The sequence below is a fragment of the Corvus hawaiiensis genome, chromosome Z (assembly GCF_020740725.1).
Source record: "Corvus hawaiiensis isolate bCorHaw1 chromosome Z, bCorHaw1.pri.cur, whole genome shotgun sequence".
NCBI lineage: Eukaryota > Metazoa > Chordata > Aves > Passeriformes > Corvidae > Corvus > Corvus hawaiiensis.
Window position 1 is genome coordinate 67,243,598 of NC_063255.1, and position 18,446 is coordinate 67,262,043.

The 18,446-nt window shown below is 39.6% G+C and overlaps 1 protein-coding gene across 4 annotated transcripts in view; it reads right to left on the bottom strand.

Annotated features, from left to right (window-relative positions):
• Positions 1-541: 541 nt before the first annotated feature.
• Positions 542-18,446, bottom strand: part of DOCK8 (dedicator of cytokinesis 8) — a 91,573-nt gene continuing 73,668 nt past the window's right edge. For all 4 annotated transcript variants that reach the window (XM_048292113.1, XM_048292114.1, XM_048292117.1 and 1 more), the window contains 13 exons: positions 17,887-18,039; positions 16,670-16,828; positions 15,802-15,902; positions 15,174-15,366; positions 10,484-10,627; positions 9,503-9,634; positions 7,756-7,890; positions 7,106-7,195; positions 6,438-6,674; positions 5,653-5,796; positions 4,502-4,608; positions 3,492-3,659; positions 542-2,884 (listed from right to left, as the gene is read on the bottom strand). In XM_048292113.1, the coding sequence (XP_048148070.1) occupies positions 2,821-2,884; positions 3,492-3,659; positions 4,502-4,608; positions 5,653-5,796; positions 6,438-6,674; positions 7,106-7,195; positions 7,756-7,890; positions 9,503-9,634; positions 10,484-10,627; positions 15,174-15,366; positions 15,802-15,902; positions 16,670-16,828; positions 17,887-18,039 (1,827 nt within the window). In that variant the 3' untranslated portion in view covers positions 542-2,820. The remainder of the gene's footprint in view (positions 2,885-3,491; positions 3,660-4,501; positions 4,609-5,652; positions 5,797-6,437; positions 6,675-7,105; positions 7,196-7,755; positions 7,891-9,502; positions 9,635-10,483; positions 10,628-15,173; positions 15,367-15,801; positions 15,903-16,669; positions 16,829-17,886; positions 18,040-18,446) is intronic.

The following is an 18,446-nucleotide window of genomic DNA, read 5'->3' on the forward strand; positions in this document are numbered from 1 at the left end:
TAGAGGATTCCTGTGCCAAATTCAGCACCGTGCTCCTAAAAGCTGGTGCTTGCTGGTGGTAAATGCAAGGAGTGAAGGAGCTCTGGTGAATTCCCAGCCAAATGTCTAGGATGGCGTAGTGCTCACCTGCTGGTTTCCCTTTGACAGCCTCAGCAGTTTAGCCCTGGACCTACCTAGTCTGGACACACAAAACTTTCCCTAGTCTTAAATCACCCAGATGGTGAGTTCAGGAATCAGGCATATTTCTGCTCTACAGCTACAGCCCAGAGGAAGTAGTGAAGGCACTACTGTCACTGAGCTTCCCACTGACATTTTTCACGTAACACTGAATGAAAAACAGAAGCTGGGAAGCAACTTGTTGCTTGTAATCCCTGCAACAGGCACAATTTGTCCTAAAGACAGACAAACACATCCTCTGCCCAAATCTTTATATTTTTTGCTGAATGGTGCTTCTATTAGAAAATGTTGTTCCTACTGAAATTTTCTTTCCAGCTGTATTCTATTGAGGTATAAGATGCAACACAAAGGCACTTCGAAATATGCTGTTTAACAGTTGCTTTATTGCAAAACGGAATATCCTAAGATAGAAACTTTGCTTCACATAGTTCAGCTCTTGAAAGAAATGTACAAGCCACGTTCCATTTACAAGGGACGTGAAATGCAAACTGGGGGCAAGACTGGCCATCTGATTGCAAGGTGCTCAGCTTGTAAAATGGGAGTGAAGAGTCCATCAGTATTCATATTATCCTGAGTATTACTTCAATTCAAGGAACCAGTTCATTACTTCATTACTAGTTTATTGTACACCTGTAAGGGGTTTTGTTTACCTGAGGTTTCTGTTGGTTAGGCTGTAAAGGGTAAGTATCTTGTAAACAGCGAGGTTGAATTGTGGGGTTGATAGATGACAGTATTCTGACCTTTATCCTCAACTAGCAGTTAAAAACAACAGATAAGGGGCTAGGTTCTGATAGGCAGAGATCTCATAGCTTCAAAACTTTGGGAAATTAGTAATCTTTTCAATCTAGAATTGTTTCAGAGCAACTTGAATATAGAGAAGCCACTTTGACATAGAGGCATCTTTTGCTTTGAGTTTTTTACACCATTTGCTTATGTACTTTGGATGTGTTCACTTCAAAATCAGGGAGTACTTATTCCTGATTATTTCATTTAATAATACAATGAGTGAGGAAGGAAATTATTTTCTTACACTCCCAAGTTCTGTGTAACTACAGGGTTTATTTCACCTACTTCCACATCTCATCTTGTTTGATCATCCATGCGGATCTTCTACAAAGCACATTGAAAATATGATACAAGTATCAAGGAAGCGCTTGGAATATTCATATTATCAAACGGCAAGGCTGCAGGTGACTGTAAAAAGTCAAAATGTTTCCACTAAAAGCCAACAGCCTCAATCTCCCTTACACTTTTGGAGCAAAGAGGCCTTGCCTTTAGAAACATACGGCATCAGCTCTGAGAAAGTTCACTGTAACTTTTTAAAATGAAGTACAAAGGAAAAAATTTCCTTGAATTTTAACATTAAATTCAGTGCTTGGGCAAATGGAATTGGTTGCTTTAATCAACATTAAAGTATAATTTCCAAAACATTGAAGAGGTGGCATAGAAGAAGTAATAGGTAAGACGTTTTCGTGGATCTTTGTTTCAAAATACTAACATTATGTGATAAGCATAGTTACAATAAAAATTGTAGCTCTTCCACTGCCTCACGGAAGGAGTTCCAAAAGTCCAAAATGAGTGCCAAAGTCCTAATTTATCCTCTCTCTCCGCATCCTCATCCGCAAAATTGTGATAACATTTCCGTACTTCAGAGAGGTGCTGTAAAGGTTATTTAGTAGGATGTTTGCTGAGGACTCAAAAAATACCAAGTACTAGGTATCATAAATTATGCACTAATTTCGCTTAAGCAGCAGTAAAGCCTTAGCCAAGTGATTTGCAGGAAATCCCCATTGTGAGCTTCTGTAGTTAATTTTGGATAAAATTATCTACATAAGAGCTTTATGTAATAAAGAATCAGTCATAGTTTAGCATCTTCTTTTTAAACTTATTACTTGTTAGCTCTGCTAAATATGTCACAGATTACTAACTGCATGTCAAGTCGCTATAATGCATGTCCCTATACTTAGAAAAAAATTTAGAAGATCTGTAAGAACTATTTATTACTACTTCTTGATTTTCATGCTTTGGTTGAGAAAACTTGTGCAGAACTCCGTGCAGTTAAGGACCATGACAGAGATCTGTTCAGAAACTGAGGAAATTACCCTTTCCTAGAGCGCTAGCACAGCAAACACTGAGCAGGTGACCATGTCCCTCCTCATTAAGACAATATTTAAGCATGTGATTAACTTGCAGAATGTGCTTCATTGCCAAAAGCACGTGGATAAATGCTGTCTTGGAAAAGGACCATAAAAACACAAAATTTTGTCGTTATTCCTTAGACATGTTATTTGGATTCACCTCAACCAAACCACGTGAAGTTCTGTCTGTTACCTAGTCATGACTGACTTCATGCCACTGACCACTCTAAGGTCCCCCCCCTCTGCATTAGGTGATTGTTGTACAATATATACAAAAGTATCTAAAAAGCATCCCCTTCCTTTCCAAGCCTTCATGATATGTGCTTGATTAGGAATTATCCCCTAGTTTTCATTCAGTGATCTTGTGTAAATGCTCTTCTGCATGCTATCCAGAAAGCGCACATGCTGTCTTGTGACAGATTTCTGATTTCACAGATGTAGAATAAATACTCCGTCACTTCTTTCTTGCAGCATGAAGCTCTTCCTTGGCTGAAGCAGCTAGTTCTTAGGTGCTTTGGGAAGAAGTCTGGGCATCATATTTCCTAAAACTGTGGTTACGAAAAGATTCCCTGAAATGAAATAGATTAATAAATAAAGTTGGCAAATGAAAAACAATCAAAAAAATATCAGTCTTGTGAAAAGGAGCTGAAACATGCTCTATGTCAGCAGGTCAGAGTGGTCATTTCTTCTTCTCCTCCCACCCCACACTGGGCACAGTGGCGTTGTGAAGAAGCATATATTCATAAGCAAAGAACATTAGACTCTTCTGTCTCAGTCATGTGACTGAAAAGGATTATGTTTCCTGTAGTGAAAGGACAACTCAGTCCATGCTGCTTAAGACCACATGGTGCCATACTTGTTCTATCTCGTTCCTGGCTTCAAAGGTTGAAGAAATCACAAGATGTTGCCAGGAACTTTGTTAGGGTGAGGTGGAAGTCTTATCTAATGATGCATTAAAATTACAAAAATCCTCTACCCCTGGAATGTGGAGCTTGAGAAACACAGCTAACCCTACAATTATCTCCAGTGGAAGTCAGCAGATTTCTTTAATCAGCAATGGAGAGGGCAGTGTATATTCTGGCTTGGGTTTAGCTGCCAGTAAAACTCCCTTTCTTCCTTGCAAAAAAATAGCATATTTTTGTATGGCCACAACAGATAACCCTGCCCTAACTATACCTTGTGCTGTGGACTTTCACTACTGGTTTGTACAGCTCTGGAATCTTCCTCTCAATCATGGGCCTAAGGTTCTCCTTCAGTTTCGTGTAATTTCTTTTGAGCTCCTGATGATACTCCCTCTGGTCAGCAGTAATAAGGTGCTTGTTTTTCTCCACTGCTTCACCACACCTAGGCAAAAGGAAAGAAAAAAAGACATGATAAATATAATCCACTTCTGTTAAACTCATTCACTTTGTGTTAGGTGATTTGCATGGACAAGAATCCAGTTCCTTTGGTCTAGGCATTCCTCTGGTAACTTGTCAAGACTAAAGTGATAATGAACTAGTAAGAAAGCTCTGTCTTTTCCAAGTACATAAATTGAGATGATATTTTTTAGATATTAGGAAAGCATGAGCGAGCTAATAAAAAATAAATTTCATGACTGCAGAATACTGAGCTAGCTGCCTACTTACTGTATAAACAGATAAATTGGCAATAGCAGAAATTAGAAGCTGTATCTTCTGCAGAAGACTTGCTTTTATTTAACTCAAATTTACCCTTCACCAAGGAGGATACTTTTGACTAAGGAGATGAATATCTTCATATGTGAATATGCTTGTTGAGATTTATAAACAGGACATGTGTCTGCCACTACCACTGTGTCTGCTTGACAGATAAGGTTTTCTTATGAATGGCTTTCTACATAAGAATGTCTTTTTATTAAAAATGAAATCAAGGCAATAGTCTGAAATGTTTGATTTCAATAAGACGTTGGAAGATAAAACAAATGGAAGATCTTAATTTATGCATTATTAGTTTAAATTGTTAAAGTGTTTCTTCCTTTTGAGATGCAATGCCCACCTAGGCATTCACATGAAGCAGAGATAAGAAGGCTGGTCCGAGTGTCTGAAGCAGGAGATGCCAGAATTTATGATGCTAACTTGCATAATTCCTCAGTTATATTTGCATTGCATTATTGCTAATATTGAATGTATTGATGCAATTCAGCATTTCAATTTTGTTTTACTGACCTCATTATAAACTCTTTGAAGCACAGCCTCAGCTTGTTGTGATGTCGATAAAGTCTGGGGTCTGCGGGAATTTCAGCCAGGAACACTTGCGCTACCTCTAGTGGTCCCTTACAGAAATAACACAGGAAAATGTCAAAACCACCTGCTTAGACTGAAAACAGACCACACGTTTGTTTAAAGCTGTTTGTTATTTCATTAGTGGAATTACGGAAGAAAATAAATCTGTGCACAGATACCATAACGGGATGGTTTTTAGCTCCCTTTCCCCCACGATGTTTCCTTTGGCAAGCAGAATTTTTGCCCATCATATCTTATCCTCTCCTGTTGTTATTCCTCCTCCAGTTCCACAACAAAGGGAACAAATTCTGCTCAGCAGAGAGGAGCTGGGACAGCTCTAGTGACAAACCTGGTTATATTACAGAAACGCAGCTCCTGTGTGTGGTATTACAAGACCTTTAGGCAATAAGCCCAGTGCCAAAAAAGATCACTCTCTCCAAAGCTTATGATGACACATTATTTCAGACTCAATGCTTTGGCTGATGAAGAATCTGGAGAAACTGAGAGTATTTAGGCTTTCATCAAAAAATCCCAAGCTCTGTAAGTTGTGCATATCATCAAGTTTTTTCTCAGCCACATGGCTTCATCCTTCCATTTTCAATTTTTTAAATTGCCTAGGCCTTTTTTTTTAGTTTGTGTATTTATGTTATACCTATTGCATCTCAGCTTTCTTTTGGGGCACTCAGGTCTTGACTTCATGTATTGACTTAATTTCAGTGAAACTGAATTTGTGGTGGTTCTACAGGAGAATTGTTATTATTATTCCCATTCCCCAAGGATACATCTGGAATGAACAAAATGGCTGAGATGGCTAGCAGGTTAGAAATGAAAAATCCTTGAACGCATTCACAAGGCTTCTGTGAGTTTCTGCACCTACAGCCAGGACAGTGCTTCCCATGACTACTCTCACCAAAAGCATAGCTAATGAACAGCATACAATGACTAAATATCAAGGGATGAAGTTTAAATACACACAGTAACTAAATGTGTCTGACTAGATGTACTTCTTTCAGTGCAAGAAATAGGAACAAAAAAGAATGCACAATGAGAAAAGTATGCAGAATCTCTTCATCTGGCTTATTTGGATCCCTTACCTGATTTACAGTGGCCCCAACTGAGCCCTGCAAAACCATCTGGAGCATTTTGGCATCTGGTGGTTCTTGGTTGGTGGCTGCAGTTAGCTCCTGTGTTTTTTTACGCATATCTTCAATAGCAACTTCAATTGGGGTTAAAATAAACTAAGGAATATGGAAGAAAAGATGGTTCATTACCTGAATAATGCATGCAGCTGACCTGCTTTAAATCTGACAATATCACTGTCATTCTCCTGTTTCAAAAGCAGTGGCTGTGAAACCCAGGAACACTGTTCAATCTAACTGTCATCTTGGTAGATGGTGCATCAGATCCAAAGCTCTTATCATTTGCAAGAACAGGGTGTGACTCAGACCTCCTGTTCACATAAATTCATTACTATTCTAAGTGACTCAATTCATGCCTGAAATGGTGTTTCACTTTCTACAGTATAAAGCTCCCCTGTCTCTAAGCAAGCCCTGAGCCCAATCTCTGACTGTACTCTAGCCTACTTCTACTTTATCAGCTAGAAGTACAGCTAAAAACAGAGCCCCACACATCCTCCTACACAGCATTAAAGTTAGGAGGTCAAAAGAAGAATGTACATTGGCTATCCTCCCTTCTCCATAGTAAATGTCTATCTTGCCTTGTCTGTCCCTTCTGTGATACTCCTGTTAACAAGGGCCACATCTGAGAAATTCAGCATCCTTTTTTTTTATATTTATGCCACGCATAAATTTGGAAATCTTCCCACCCAGAGACTCCTTCAGTCCTTGAGAAATTAGATGTGTCTTCAAAACCAAATTACCTCTTCTCTTTGGATGACACTGATTCTAGTTTTGATGTAGGGGAAAGCATGCATTGTGGTTAGGATGGTGTTCCTCTTGTATTGCTCACTAAGCTCTCCTCTGGGGCGCCCATCCATGGTGAAAGGTGTAGTGTACATGAACCGACAGATGTTGAAGTTCTTTTCAAAGTAGGTAACTCTGTCCTTCATCTCATACTCATCAAAATATGGCTCCACAAAGGTAATTTGTATATATGCCTAAGAAAAGAGGGAAGAGCCATTACAGCGCTATACAACCCAAGGAATGTAAAAGGAGTGGCGCATGTGAACTATCCCATAGTACACACTGGCTAAGGATGGTCTGGAAATGCACAGAGCTGAAAATCTTTCAGGGATCCTTTTCTTATTCAGAGCTGACAAAACTTGCATCTAGGAGGGCACAGCTTAACCCTGGGGATCAGAACGAGGGCAGGGACCAGAGATCAGAAGTTCTAATTTCCATACTCTGTGACAAGCAACCATGCTAAGCCTGTCACAGAGACTTTAATACCCCTGGACACAGAGACACGATGCTGGATGGCTTCTTTTAGTGCTGTACTGTTTGAGCATAAAAGTTGCAAGTGGGACTTCCTCTCCTTCTCTCTCTTGTGTGACAAAGCACTCAACCCTCTCAGTAGTACTTTCCCTACCTTATTGGGATCCAGCTTTCTTTTGTCTACAGGAGCAGAGTCCTTGATTACTTCCACAGCATCCTCCCCAAAACACTGGCCATAAAATCCCTAGAAAAGAAACAGAATCATCCCAAAATGTTTTTAGTTCTTAATGCAATGCTAATGCAATTCCAGGAGAGAGGAGTGACAACCACGATGATTTCTGGGCTTTGTACAGTCAGTATACTGCTCCACAAACCACAGCTGGCCAGGGTAAGGCATCTTCTGACAACGATCACTGTGAGTTGCTCAGACAATCACAGAACTCGAGGTAAAAAATTCAGAAGGGAACACAGCAATTCTATAAAAAAAGCTGAAAAGATACCAAAGCAAATATCTGGCATGCTCAAAATCATTCAGTGTATTACAGGCCTGCTGGTAAGAGACATAGCCTCAAGAAAATGGATCACTTAAGATAATTATGCTTTAAAAAGGGATACTGTGGAAAGGATATGCACCAAGGAAATAACCTTGTGCATGGTTATTTTATAATATGGTACAAATATGGTACAAATCAGTTTTTTAATAGCAATTTTAAAATTTTTTTATATAGCAATAATACTATTTAGACTGTGTGGGTTCATTGAAAAGTATAACGTTTGAGATCACATTAACATGGTTTTCCTCACCTCTAATCTGTGAGAAATCTCAGGGAGTTTTGTAATTGCAGGCTCCTTATAAACAAATTCCTGTTCATCCAAGTCTCCAAATTTGGATCCATAGAAACCAACACGGAAGTAAGTTCCAAACATTCGTTTTTGACCCTAATTGATAAAAAGAAAGAGGAAATTCACAATTGCTTTATGTATGACATGGTAGTATTTGGATCCCTTTTTTCCCCCAACTGATGTATAAGAAAACCCACGAGTCCTACATTTTCCCCATTTCAAAGCCACTTCTATATATCATCAGTGCTGATGGATTAGAAGCACAGGAAAGAAAGCATACAAACTAAGTGGACATTTGACTGAAATCTAACTTAAAATTTAAGCTGACCGTGAAGGAGGCTTCACAAAACAAAATACCTTACTATTTTTTAATTCCATTGAGGACATGTAACAAAATTTAAATTTTGCAATTTTGCAATGAAAATTGGTAAGAATTTGAAACTGACTAGGCTCAGCAATAAGGTTCTTCTGAAGAAAGAGAAGGGACAGTATGAGTGCTAAGAATTTAGATGGGTTTTCATATTTCTTCTGTTTTATAACTGAAAACACTAGTGAATTGACAATAAAGTTATTTTTGTTAAACAGATGTGGCAAGGTGGACACAGACATGTTCAGCTAAACCCATTTTATATTCATCTCTGCTTTTTTTGTATGGAGAGCCTTTTTACACTGTAGGGCTATGTAGGTAGATGAAAGCAGATGGAAGCTTTTGTTTGAAAAAGGAAATGGAACTATTTCAAATTCTGGTGGGTTGATCATGGCAGGATGCCAGGTACCCACCAAAGCCTCTCTATTACCCCCTCCCTGCAACTGGATAGGAGACAGACAATGAAAGGTTCATGAGTTGACACAAGGATAGGGAGTAATCATAAATTGGTTACCATCATGGGCAAAACACACGTGACTTAGGAAAACTAATTGTATTTATTACCAATCAAACTCAAAACAGGGTAACGAGAAGTAAAACAAATTTTAAAAACACCTTTCTCCCTTTCTCCTTCTTAGGCTCTACCACTTCTCTCCCGGTGGTGCGGGGAGATGGGAAATGGGTGTTATGGTCAGTTCATCACACGTTTCTACCACTGCTCAGGGAGAGGCCTTCCCCTGCTCCAGCCTGCGGTTCCTCCCTGCTGCAGTGTGAGATTCCCATGGGGTCACAGCCTCCTTCCAGGCATCCACCTGCTCTGCCATGGGGTTCTGCATGGGCTGCAGGCAGATCTCTGCTCCTCCGTGGATCTCCATGGGCTGCAGGGGCACAGCTGTCTCACCATGGTCTGCACCATGGGCTGCAGGGGATTCTCTGCTCTGGCACCTGTAGCACCTCCTGCCCCTCCTTCTCCACTGACCTTGGTGTCTGCAGAGCTGTTGCTCTCACATATTTTCCACTCTTCTCTTTTCTGAGCACAATTACATGTGGCCAATTACTTTTTTTCCCTTCTTAAATATATTACCCCAGAGGTGCTGCCACTGTCACTGATGGGCTCAGCCTTGGCCAGCCTCGGCCAGCAGCTGGCATTGGCTCTGTTGGCCATGCATGAAGTTTCTAGCAGCTTCTCATTGACATCACCATTTTAACCCTCCCCCTCCACTGCCAAAACCTGTCCACACAAACCCAGTACACACATGAACAGTTTTATTAACACCAGTCTTAAACAAATGGTGCAACCCAGCAATGCGTCTTGCTAGCAGTGCCTTGCCTCACAAGTACCTTATTAATAATGCTATCAAAGGCCTTCTGTAGCTTGCTGTGTGTCAAGGTAAGCTTCCTGAAGTCTCGATGTGCTTCCAGTATGGGGATGACAATTTTGTACACCTCATTCACCGTTTCATACAAACCTCCCTTTGAACATTAAAAAAAAAAAAAAGGAAAAAGAGGAAGAAAATAAATGAGTCTTCATGCACTCTGAAAAGAAACTAGATCTCCATCAATGGCTTGGCTGAAAAGGGGATTTATGGGACTCATCTGTTAATCTGCTATGTTGCTTCTTTTGCCATTCTAAAAACTAGTAATAGTAAATGGGCAGTTCTGAACAGCAGATAATGAACTGGATGTAATTTGGATCTCTGATCTGTTGGGCTCTCAAGCCCAAATTCCTGCATAAAGCCCTGGCTTCTGCCTCAGGGCTAGAAGAACTAGAAATGCAGGTTAGCAGCAGGAAATGGATTTGTTCATCATGCATGGTTCAAGGCAACCAGAGCTGTGTCTGGACAAAAGGAACCCAAGTGATATCTTTAGAGATGCTAAATCATGACTCCTTACATAATAAGTGTAGATTATGAGGCTGGTGGCTGTATGATGTCAAAAAGTATAAGAGTAATTCTGACATGCTTCCTAAAATACATACTTTACGTAAGATCTTTTTCTTAAATGTACTATCCCATGATAATACCAACTGAAAGTCTTGGTTCCTGCCCGAGACAATCACTTTCTGTTGATGCTGCCTGTGGTCTGCACAGTAGAGGTGGGTACGTGGCTGAGCTAGGCTGAAAAAGCCTAGATTAATCAATCTGACTGAGATAGTCCTTGGACAGCCAAAAATAAGTCCTCTTGTCATTTAGAGTGTGGCAGGTCTGGAGTGCCTGGGTTAGCAGTCCTACATTGTTTCCTCATGTGCAGGAAAAGAAGCTGTGGATCTGGCTCAGACTGCTCACTATCCATCCCCTCCTGGTGATGCTGGTCCTCACTCACCGTGCTGAAGAGCTCTGCAGCTTGTTCCAGCAGCCCTACCAGTCCACTTTCTGAGAAATACCTCCCAGAACATATACCATCTTCATCTGGAGACAAAATATCATCTGAAACAGCAGATTCCTCCAGCACATTGGATGAAATGTTCTAAAATACATCAGAGCACACAAATCAAAAACTTAAATAAACAGTACATCATAAAGATTGAAGAAGAAACAGTTTCAACATATTTACATGATGAGAAGAGGAATGAGATTATTCAGGTGCAACCAGGGGACACATAGTTACATTCTTTTTAGAAGTGAAAGTAACATCATAAATCTCCATAAATGGGAGATCAGGAGTTTCACTGCAAGAATCATGAATTTTCTTTCTAGCCTCAGGTTTAAAATGCATAACCTCATGTAGGTCTCAAACTAGCTCTTTTCTGGTGGCTGGATTTCCCTGGAGCTGCAGTGAGCTCAATCCCCAATACTACTAGGGCCCTTTCTGCTGCTGGCACTTGGCTGTGGGAAATTCCAAACTGCACTCCAGACCTTCTGCCACCTGCTTGAATAAATTGAACTTTCAAGTTTTTATTTGACTTTTCCAAGCAGAGGAGAAGTAGGACTCAGACAACATCACTCTAAAAACTGCAATAATTGATTGCTTCTTCTTGGTTCATCATCTGCCAAATTACATTTTAATCCTGCAGAATTTACTCAGTTTCTTGTTAATGTTATGGATCTCATTGTGCATTTAAATCAAACTAGATAAAGTCACTCTTTTGAGATAGTAGACCATGAAATAACATATCTACAGTTCTTCAGGACTCTTTTGAATAAATGACACCAGGTGGCATATACATTAAAAATTTTGTAATTTTTATATATAGAAACCTGAAAAACAACAGCAAAATATGTGTACATGCAGTATGGGACTGGCATATGTAACTTTCAACAGCAGCAGAAAGGCTAAGCTTTGATTTTCTATTAATTAAAAGGAGTTAAATTAGTGTCATAGTGTCTCACTTCAGCAGAAACTGGCAATGACAATCTGTCTGAGTGGAGGATGGATGCCAGCTGGCTGGCTAGCTGAGTCCTTAAAGGCATCTTTATAAAATAGCAGAGACACTGAGGGCTGTTACTATTGATCAGATTTCAGATAAAAAATTGGCACCACATACCACTAGCAGCATTGGACTTTCCCCCCTGGGCTTTGTGGATGTATTTATTTCTCCATGGGTGAAATTTATTCCAACCATGCTGCCATCACACTGCCTCAGTCTGCACATTGTGTCAGCTCTACTGGAAGGGTGAGCACAGCCTCAGAAGAGCATTCACAGGAGTTAAGAATACATATGAATCTTGGCCAGAAGGAAAACTATAGCACATTTAGCACATCTATGCCACTTTTTACTGACCAGTCTTACTGAAGAGAGTGACTTCAACCAGAATTAGGTTCACTGTCACATACCTCCAGAAACTCACAAGCCATGCAGCTCAATTTCTAGTTTTCCTTTTCTATACCAGTACCCACTAAAGACTGTTAAGACTGTTTTCATGTGACTCTGGTGGCCTGGTGGCTTTATTTTTTTTTTGTAATTCTCCTTTTGTAGCAAAGAGAAAAGAGTCCAGGGAATTGATTTACATACGAAAGTAATGAGAAAGTCACAGACACCAATTACTCCTTCTCCACCTTTAAGCCTCTAAAAACTTATGTCAGGAATGTACTTCCATGTTTAACAGTCCACGCACTCTAGTAGGAGAGAGCCTGCATGACATACTCTTGGGGCTTGCGTGATCTTTTGCAAAGATCAACTTTAGCCTTGATCCACCTTTCATACTGAAGAATTTTACATATCCCTTGTATAATAAAGGCAATACATAAATCACCATGTATTTTATCAGCAATTATTTTGAATTTCACAAGACTAGTTTTCATTAAGGACAAGAAATACTTGTGTCAGTTCAAAAACCCCTATGACCCCCCAGCCTTTACACCCATGTTAAATAAGGCCAGGGTAGCCTGCAACCTCGATCCCCCAACAGCCCAGGCAAACTAGGCTGCTGCTCAGCCCTGTGCCTCAGCAGGTAGACACATACACTAAGTACTTGTCTGTGTTAATATAAAGTGGCTTTAAAGGCAGTCCCTATGCAGTTCATACTCTCACTAGCTCTGCTTTACCGCTTGTAAAGTGGATTTAGTGTAAAAACAAATTGAGCTCAAAGGGAAATCCACTGCAGGTGACCCCATTCTGATTTTGAGGGATAGTTTTGATTGCATAGAGGGAAGCACTTTGTCTGCTACCGTATAAGGAAAAGTGTTGCTCTACTGAGTCAGTTTTCTGGATGCTGATAGGCTCACGGCAGAAGATCAAAATCAGAACTGATTTGATCCTTTGCTGACTCATTTTACTCATCTGTAAAAAGGAGATAATACTTCCGCTCATCCAGAATAATATTTTTATTCACATTATTATCACCCTCAATTCCACAACTAAATGCATATCACCAATATTAGTTGATCTCACATCTGAGCCAAATGAAGAAATGGTCACAGAAAGAGTCAGTGAGTGGGACCTGTAACTACAGGTAAAGCCAAGCCAGTCTGCATTGTGTTTCCCTCTTTTGAAAGGGTAATCTGAGTAAGATCTTCACAGGTGCTACAAAACATAAACCTGTTTGTAAAGAATGGGAAACCTTTTCTTGAAAGCCTATGTAAAAATGCAAAGGGTTATTATAGTTAATTACTGTTATTGAGTAAACTGAAATTCAAAATTGTGCTGTCAGATAAAGAGTTGTGTAATTGGGTTCTCGTCATTGGGGCATTTTATTACCTCTCTCCTATGGGGCAACTGTTTCTTTGGCAAACAGGTATTTACACAAGCATTTTGATGAGAGAAATTGATTTGCTGCTTTTAAAGTCCTAAGTTTTCGCTTGCCTAGTGCCTTGTAGAATAGATTTAAATTCTCTAAAATAAATGAAAACATATCCATTTATAGCAATCTGCATAATCTAGGAGCAATGGAGGGAGGAATTACATTAGGGTCAAGTGTGTGAGCTTACAAGCACTCAAGGCAGCCTGGGAGCAAGATGACATTGGGAAGGGAATGCAGATTTCACTTATATCTAAATAATGATAGAATCTAACATACAAAAGAAGTAAATAGAAGTAATGCATGGAAGCAAGAAGTTTGATGGTATAAAAAACTGATAAGGGATGCAAAATGGCAGAAGTATAAATCCATGACCAGAAGTTTAGCCATTAAAAAGAGTATATACAGCTGTCTTGATATGGAAGAAAATCAAGAATAAACACTTGTCCATCACTTAATTGTTAAGGTGGAATTGCAAATACTAATGCCCAACAAACTAAATTCAATGCAAAATGCCAAGTGGTTCAATCGTGTTCACGTTCACTATTTTGAACGGAAAAAAACCCAAGTGGTATGGTTATATCAAGGGAAGATGACTGCACCAAATGTTGTGTTAGGTATTTCAAACTCACTTTGAAAATAAAATGTGGTCAACAGGTCAAAAAACTAAACAAAAGTATATTCAAGCAGTGAATACTGAGCTGCCATATGTTTTAGAAAACTGGGGAAGTTCCAGAAGATGAAATATGCTTTGGGGATCATATATTTTGTACAAGTGTACAAAGTGAGGAGATAGTGTTAGGTTTATCAGACTGCAGCAGGACAAAGTGGTGGAAATACTGATATAAAATTACTGAAGAAAACCTTAAAGGTATTCTACTTAGCCGGAATCAACACCAGATTATACAAGCCTGATACTTTCTGAAAAACAGGGATTACAATCTAATGAAGGTAATAATGTCTAAACAGTCGATGTCTATAGAACATCTAAGGCAATCCTACAAAATATTTCCACTAATTAGTTGAAATTATTCATAATTTACTTTAATCATTGCAGCCAACAGTCCACTAGTCTCAGGGAATAATGATAAAAGAGGAATTATCAACACATGGTAATAAATTAAGGGTTTGGCCATTTCTATTTTTAATAATGTGGAGAAAAGAAGCACTAAAATCACTGAATTGGCATATGAAGTCAGTTCAGGTAAGGGTATCCAAAACTGTGTAATCTGATAAACGAAGTATATATATATCTGCATTTAAAAATGTCTACCTTTAACCACAAAGAGTTATGCTCTCATCTATGTGATGTAGAAACATAAGGTGAAAAACAAAACCCAAGAAAACTGTCTGGAAAAGATCAGTGTATTACTGAGTAAAGAGCTCAACAACGCCAAAATAACCAGTGAAGTCTCCAGAGAGATAATCTGAGAGCTATCTCCCACACTGAAAGAATTTACAGGACATTTTTACTTGACTTGGATGTACTGGATTGACTGTGGTGATTGTGTTACTCTTCAATCAAAAAGGTTTGGTTAGTAACTTGAGGGCAGTCAAAGGACTGGAGAACACGCCTGAAAGAACTGAGCAGCTCCAATTATCTAGATTATGAGAAAGAAGTTTGAAAGATGCATCTGTCACAGTTGATAAGTAACAGCCCTAGAAAAGGCATGCGATAACAGAGGGGTTCTACTTAGCAAATAAGAGATTACAGTATCAAACTGCTGGAAATAGAAGCTAGAGACTGCCATTGTCACTTCGGCCCCATACATGCACCTCTGCTTTGCTTAGCACAAGAACAAACACACACACCAGAACTGCCTCATGCCTTTTACCTGAAAACTGACACTGCCCACAGGGAGATAGTTCCGATCCTCAAGCATGCTCAGGTACTCTGCCACCAGTGCTGCAGCATGGACCAGGCACATGGCTGCTTCTGTGTAGCTCTTCCTCTTGGTGTGCTTCTCTGCCATGTTCTGCAGCCAAGTCAGCCTCAAGTCCGGTGATGTCTGATATCCTTTTGCAATTCTAACAACACAGGCCAGAAAGCAGGAGTGAATGACCACTTCTCGAGTAACAGAAAATACCCTTATAATTCTTCACCTCGGTTGAATGGAAGAAGACATATCTGTCTTTATTCTGTATGATTCATTAAACACAAAGCAAAAGAAATGGTTAGGCAGTGGTGGGGAGGAGACACAGGGGCTATGAGGAAAGTAAAACTACTGCATCCAAGACTTTTCAGTGTTCCTGACTCTTATCCTTGCCCAAATCTACATCCACCTCCCGAAGGCTCCCCTGCAATGTGCTCACTACTGCAGCCTGGGACCCTCGTGACAGATCAACTGTGCTAAAGAGGGAATGTACACAAGTAGAACAGATTGTCACAGCTTGTCCCTAAAATGCATAGTTCAGCTCACCTCACTGCAGAATTTTCTCAGTAGCAATTCTAAATGCTTTCACCTGTACATGAGGTCCATCAGCATCTCTGGATCTTCCTGAAATTCCCTCATTTTCACCGTATCTGACAGGATGCTGTTCAGATTACACAGCAGCTCCTCTACCTGAAGCAATACAAAGATCAATGTGCAATTGTCAGGTGTTTATTTTTTCCGTTTTGGAAAAATAACAGCATCTGCACCTGATGATGTTACTCCCTTTAAGCCTCTTTTACCCAAAGAAAATGTCAGGATTTTTTTTCAGCTCTGTGCAATGTGGCAAAGACTGCTGACATAGCAAATATTACACACACGTTTTAATTAATCGAAATGAGCTGAAATCCTTTGATCTATTTATTTCTGAAAGAAAAAAAAATCAAATGTGCTAATGGAGTTCAGCTTTAATTGATCTTTGATCTGAAACCAAATGTTTTTGTAAATTTTCAGCACAACCTGAGTTACTCTAAGAATTTTAGCAAAGCATTTAACAATTGTCTGAAATATTTTCTATTATTGCTGCTGACACCTTACGAGCTGGCAAAGAGAGAGAAGTTTCCCTGATGATACTTGTCTGAAAATATCATGAATCAAATTTCATCTTGGGAAACTCTTAGAGGGCTCAGTTCCTGCTGGGATCTAGGAGAAAGGTGTACTCAAAACCAAGAGATGATTCTCCTGTAATGTGATTTCAGGGGAAATTCTTAAGAGTTTATTTTATGGAATTATGTCATCCAGTTCTTCCCCACTTATTGTTGTGCTAGACATAAACTCATGCAATAATGTCCGCATCCTTATTTTCATTGCTTTAGAAGACCAAGATCTAGAACTTGCTTCAAGCACATTCCTATGTTAAAGCTCTTGATAAAAGCCATAGATGCCATAAAAGATTGAACCTGAATGGGAAATGGAGTGGCCTGCATATCCGTATCTTCCTCTGCATAGGCCAGGATGGTTCGCAAGGATCGTCGGAGGAATTCCTCATTAAACTCAGGTGATTTTCCAACCAGAGAAGCTAGTGACATGGTCACCTGCATCTTCACTCTTGAAAAATTCTTCCAGAAGAAAAAACCAAAGACATGAAAGAATGATGGCTGCACTGCAGTTCACATATCCTCTATAAACTAAACCCATTTTCTCCTGACCAGATTGAGTGCAATAGACTCACTGCTCACATAAGTGGCTTCCGGTGCATCAAACCTAATCATGTTTTACCCACTTAAGCCAAAGATCCCTAGTTCTGACATGTGTGTACTTTGGGGCTAGAATGTTCCTTGAAATATGTACGCATGCTTGAGACAGGGAAAGCCAGAAGCTCCCCTTTCCCCTTTTGCCCAGGCCAGTGGCCGTGTAGATCACACCACACAGAGGAATAGATGAAGAAGCATGACTGGAAAAACATTCTGGAAACAAATCTGGGAAGCAAAAGACCTCTGGGAGCTTCAACTGATGATGCACTGCACTCATCAGCTCATGGTGTGTCTGCAGTGTATTTTCTTTCTGCAAAGCTTATGCTTTTTACATATCCAAGGCTTTTAAAGCAGTAACTCGTGAAAGAAATTTTGTGCAAGATCAGATGCTATCCAAAAGGCTAATGCATGTCCTTTTCTGCTAGAACATTATGAATCTACATGCATAATGTATGTGTTTTGCTCCATGTGTGCGGTAAAAATCAGAGTCTAGTCCTAACACCAAGGAGCTGGTGAAGAATTCCCATTAATACAAGTATACATGAGTTCTACTGAGGTTGCAATTGCATTAGAATAGAACTAAACTGAGTAGTTCTGATGCAGGAATGAAAAAAAAAAGACAATGTGAAGAGTATTGCTTATGCATTGTACAGTCTTTGCTGTCAGAGGCCTACTGTTGCTCCATTTGAAGGTGCATTTACACATGTTGCAGGAAAAAAATCACGTTTCCCTAATCAAAGCAGTGAACAATAATTAAAGCTACTTTCCCCCTACACTTCTAGCACTTCTCTTGGCTCAATGTGAAACAGCAGACCAGGTGACTATCTGCAGATGCATACTATTTGCTGTCGCAACTTCAGTCTTTGTTTTGATTGATCACAAGAAAGGTGGCACAAAATATACTGCTACTCTCAAAATCTTACACTGGTAGAGCTGAAGCTGTATCTCATGAGGAGATAAAGAGTGGCACAGGCTTGAGTCCGTGTAATATCTATGCTGCTGCTGCAGTGATGGAGAACTCTTTGACACAGGTCGGCACACTGTTCAACCTCCTCTTCAAACAGCAAATCTCCAAACTAAGGGAAAGAGACAAAAACATTTATTACTCTCACTTCTAGCCATTAAAACATCATTAGCCTAATGCACAAAAGTCACAGGATTCAGAAGAAGTCTGAAGTTTTCAAAAACTACATTTTATACTCCTTTTTATTCAGACTTCTGATTCCTCTGATGCTGTAGATTCCATTGTTAAGATTTTCTGCAGGAAAGAAGGGTTTGAAAATAGCCTTTGTGTTTTGAAAGAAAGAGAGAGATAGAATAAACTCAGAGTATAATGGCTCCAGGAGCTTTTGAAAAGATCAAATATTGCTCAATTCTTAGAAGTGTGGAGATTTGCTATTTTCAGAAATACATAATGATTGATGAAACATGCAAATACTTCCTCAAGTATATGGAGCAATTTTTAGCTCTTTGCACCAACGCC